The 5,000-nt window shown below is 42.3% G+C and overlaps 1 protein-coding gene across 1 annotated transcript in view; it reads left to right on the top strand.

Moving 5' to 3' along the window:
* Window positions 1-5,000, top strand: part of LOC145413632 (cell adhesion molecule Dscam2-like) — a 25,573-nt gene that overhangs the window by 17,566 nt on the left and 3,007 nt on the right. Inside the window, exon 4 of the mRNA XM_080283296.1 lies at window positions 161-299. Within this exon, the coding sequence (XP_080139422.1) occupies window positions 161-299 (139 nt within the window). The remainder of the gene's footprint in view (window positions 1-160; window positions 300-5,000) is intronic.

Below are 5,000 nucleotides of genomic sequence, written 5' to 3'. Positions count from 1 at the left end.
CTACCATGTACCTACACTTACATATCGTCCACCTACTACTCGTCTACCTACAGTACACTTACCTTATCCCTTCCACGTTCCATGTATTACACCTACTTACCTCCTACCTACACTTACTTCCCGTCTACCTACACTTACCTTATCCCTTCCACGTCCCCAGGTCCCCCCTTCGTCCGTGCCATGGCCAACGTGACGTCCGTGGCTGGCGAGGACGTGCATTTATGGTGCCCTGCAGGAGGTTACCCCACCCCCTCTGTTACCTGGCGGAGGGGTGGCCGTCCTCTACCTTCCTCACTCAGGTGGGTTGATTATTTTTTTCCCAGGTGTATTTTTTTTCCAGGTACCTATGTTAAAATTCCTCTTCTTCGTGACTGTTGTGCTTACTTTACTTAGCCCTTATCTAGCTTAATCTAAACTAGTCTGATGTAAGAATGCCTAATTAAGCAGGACCAAACCTAACTTACCCAATCCAAACGTTACCTACTCTAACCTAACCTAACCTAATCTAACCTACCCTAAGCCAAACTAAATCAAACTAGCCCAATCCAACCCTACCCTAACCTAACTCAACCTCCCCTAACTTAAACCAACCCAACCCCAACCAACCTAAACCAAACTTCTCCAAATCTTACCTTACCATACCTAACTAAACCCTACCCAACGCAAACCAACCCAACCCAACCCAGACCAACCCAACCCAACCCAGACCAAACCAACCCAACCCAAGCCAACCCAGACCAAACCAACCCAACCTAAAAAATGCAGCTCCCAACCCAACACCTCTTCCGGAATATGAAGGTAAGCCTGGCACCTTGATTGGCTGGCGTGTGAGTTGGTCCCTTGGGTAATTCGGCTCAGCTCATCAGGGCCTCGTGAGCACAAGAATGAACTGTATTACTCGGCTCGGTGTATTAATTTTATTCGTGTTTTTTTATTATAAGCTTTTGCGTCTGTGTGTGTGTGTGTTTTTTTTTTTAAGGGGGTATTTTTGTGTATCGTATTTTTTTTTTATTTTCGTTTAAGGTTTATTGTGTCCTGTTTTTTTTTTAATTCATAGGTCCTTATATTCCCCATTTTCGTTTTTCACTCACGTATTTCTCTCTTTTTTCGTTTTCTATTCCTGCTTATTTTAATGTTTACACCTTCTTGTTTTGAATTCTCAGTATTTTCCTCTCGTCTTTTTGTGTCCCATTATTTTTCATTGAGTCTTAGTCTTCTATTTTCCCTTTTCCTGCTTCGTCATTTTTTTTTTTAGTTTATGTCTTTCTCTTCCCTGTTTTTTTCGTTGTGTTTTTGTTCCATATTTTTTCTTTGACTTTTTTTGTCCTATTGTTTTATTCTTTACGTTTTTCTTGTCCCATTTTTTTATATTTTCGTTTAGGTCTTTCTGTTTTCATTTTTCTCATTTTTCTTTCATGTCTTTTAATTCATATATCCTTTTTTTTTTTCATAGCCATCTTTTCTCTCTCTCTCTCTTTTTTTTTTTTACTTCTCTTTCTACGTCCTGTGTTAATTATAAAGCCGTGTTCACCTTGTTCTCCTGTTCTTCCCCTGTACGTGATCTTGTTCTCCTGTTCAAACTAGCCATCCTCCGAAGTTGAGAGAGAGAGAGAGAGAGTCCTAAGGTGTTACACTGTATTTTCTCACCTGCCTTGCCCTCCACCTTCTTCACCTGGGCCGGAAAGACAGGTAGGTTGGAAGACTTAATGAGCTTACCTGTGGCCTTATTATATGTTACCTTCACGTCCTTAGTTTTTCTTCTATATTATCATCCTCTCTCTCTCTCTCTCTCTCTCTCTCTCTCTCTCTCTCTCTCTCATCATTTTTTTCGTTCTTTCTCACATTTTTCTTCACTTCCCTCGTGCGTCCTCTTTATTCATTATTATCCTCTTTTCACTCCCTCTTTTTCACTCTTTTCCCTCCTCTCCTCTCTCCCCTTCCCTCCTCTTCCTCTCTTTTTCCCCTTCATCTCTCCTTCTCCCCTCTTTTTCCTCTTCTTCTTTACTCTCGTTTCCTCTTTTCTCCCCTTCCTTTTCCTCTTTTTCCCTCTTCTTCTCTCTTTTCTCCCATGCACTCTTTTTCACTCTTTTTCCTTCTCTCATTTTTTCCTTTTCTCTCCATTTCTCTCTCTCTTTCCTCTCTTTTTCCCATACACTCTTTTTCTCTCGTTTTCCTCCTCTTTTATTTTTTCCTCTACTCTCCTTTTCTCTCTTTTTCCACTTTTCCCCCAAACTCTCTTTTTCCTCTCTTATTTTTCCTCTTCTCTCCATTTCTCTCTTTTTTCTCTCTCTTCTCCTATATTCTCTTTTTCCTCCTCATTCATCCTACAAGCCTGACTCCTACCTACCGCCCTCACCTTCCCTTTCACCTGTCGCACCTTTGATTACTATCCCTTCCTTTCATAACACCTGGGCCCCGTATGCCAAGGAAGCTCCCTAACACCTTCTCCTAAGCGACTTATTTTGCTTATTACACCTTACTGTCCTCTTCTGTGTTATATAAATCCTCCCATTATCCCCATACTCTGCATAAATCACGTACAAAAGGATGTTAACCAGCCATATCCAAAAAATAAATCGCTAAGGAAGAGGTGTTAGGGAGCGTATAGTCTTTTCATCTGACGGAACTGGACCATTTTATGAGGAACGAATGCGTCTCCTTGGTTACTAGTCAAATCAGGCCTGCCACTGAGCTGATAGGGCTTAGGGATCTTTGCCAGGCTAATGTGAAAAGACTATAGCCTACCTCATTATAGTCTCTCTCTCTCTCTCTCTCTCTCTCTCTCTCTCATCTCCTCTCCCTTCCACCACGTCTCACCTCCTGCTCCTCCTCCTCCTCAGCGTCGTAGCTATGACAATATCCAAACCGTAAGAAAAGGCTAATTGAACCCGAGAGAGAGAGAGGGGGGGGGAGGCAGGCAGGCAGACAGACAGACAGGCAGGCAGGCAGCAGGGAGGTAGAAGAGGAAAGTTGAGAGAGAGAGAGAGAGAGAGAGAGAGGGAGGGAGAAAAAGAGAGAGAGAGGGAGACAGCACGTAGCATGTAAAATATATTAATCTGGCCTGAGCCTCGCTGCTGATGAAAACGGAATATTATGTAGGATTTACAAGTTATATTTTATTTTATTTATATCAGGCTTGTGTCTCTCCCTTACACCATCCTTCTTTAATATTTCAGAGCGATGCAGTTCCTCGTTTATCATTTACTCGCTAATTCCCACTCGTTCATTATTTATTTAGCTCGTTTATTGACCTTCGTTTACTATTTTCGTTTATTCCTTACACGTTTTCTTTCTGCCTTGATTCTCTTCGTTATTTTGGTTTCGTTTTTTCTCGTTTATTTTCTCCATTTGTCTCGTTTCTGTCCCTCGTTAATATTTTCTGTTTTTTTTTTGTCTTGCTCGTTTTTGTATCTTATTTTTTTACTCATTTTTTCGTGTTTATTTTGTCTTCGTTTATTTACTTGTTTATTTCGTCTCTTTCGTTAATTATTTCATCTTATATTTTGTCTCCATTAATTATTAACTCGTCTATTTATTTTCTCGTTTATTTCGTCACTCAAAGTCGACAATATTATATAATTGGATGGTTCTCATGGCGCAGAATTTATTTATTAAAGCGAGTCTCTCCAGCCCAAAGCCACCTACCCTACCATTAAACAGAGAGAGAGAGAGAGAGAGAGAGGAGGAGGAGGATGAACTGGGAGAGAGAGGGGAAGACGGGAGAGGAGAGGGAGAGTGAGAGACAGACAGAGTGAGTGGCTGAGTGAGTGAGCGAGTGAGTGAGTGAGTGAGTGAGTGAAAGAGCAAGGCACCCATCAACCAGTTCAACCCAGCCACTCAAAGCCACACACAACATAGACTTTTTCACCCACCAACATTGATAAGCATTTTTGAAAACTCACTTCGCTCCGCTTGTTAGCATTCACGCCACTTCAAAAATCACGCATGTCATTCAGAGTTGCACCTCCCCTGGCTATGCTGTTTCGAAATGATGTCAGAAACTGTTCGGATTCGTGTATTTGCTTTGCTATATATTTTTCTCAGCGTCGTCGTCATCATAATCATCATTATTATTGTCATTATCATCATCATCACCTTCATAATCAACACAATCATCACCACCGCCATCGCCCTCCTTCTCCTCCCCTTCCTCCTCCTCCTCCTCCTCCTCCTCATTATCATCATCACCATCAACATCATCATCATCATCATCACCACCACCCCTCTCCTTATCATCTTCATCATCACCATCATCATCATCATCACCATCGTCATCACCATCATCATCATCATCATCATCATCATCATCATCATCATCTTGTGTTCATGCCTTGTCGGAATTATATAAAAATGTATTTAAATTTGGCCAATATAATACAATAGAGAGAGAGAGAGAGAGAGAGAGAGAGAGAGAGAGAGTAAAAATTATAGGGAACAGTGCTGGTGAGGGAGGTGGACAGTTGATATGGTGGAGAGAGAGAGAGAGAGGGAGAGAGAGAGAGCAGTAGGCAGGGTTGCATACAGTGTTGAAGGATACACATTTTTGCATCGGTAGAGGAGGAGGAGGAAGAAGCAGTGAGAGGGAGATACGGAAGAGGAGGAGAAGGAGGAGGAAGAAGAAGATGAGGAGGAAGAAGGACTGAGAGGAGAAAGGATTGAGCAGAGAAAGATAGTGAAGACGATGAAGGCAAGATAAATTGACAGACAGACAAATAAACAGACAGGTAGAAGGCATAGGTAGAAACAGAGACAGGCAGAAAGACAGGCAGAAAGCATAGATAGACGGACAGGCAGACAGAAAGACAGGCAGAAGGCATAGACAGACGGACAGGCAGACAGAAAGACAGGCAGAAGGCAGAGATAGACGGACAGGCAGACAGAAAGACAGGCAGAAGGCATAGACAGACGGACAGGCAGACAGAAAGACAGGCAGAAGGCAGAGATAGACGGACAGGCAGACAGAAAGACAGGCAGAAGGCAAAGACAGAAAGACAGACAGA

This window comes from Coenobita brevimanus, chromosome 12 (genome assembly GCF_032717465.1).
Source record: "Coenobita brevimanus isolate Jiangsu-jjx chromosome 12, ASM3271746v2, whole genome shotgun sequence".
Taxonomy (NCBI): domain Eukaryota; kingdom Metazoa; phylum Arthropoda; class Malacostraca; order Decapoda; family Coenobitidae; genus Coenobita; species Coenobita brevimanus.
Note: the sequence above shows the minus strand (reverse complement) of the source record. Positions and strands in the feature narration are given on the sequence as shown.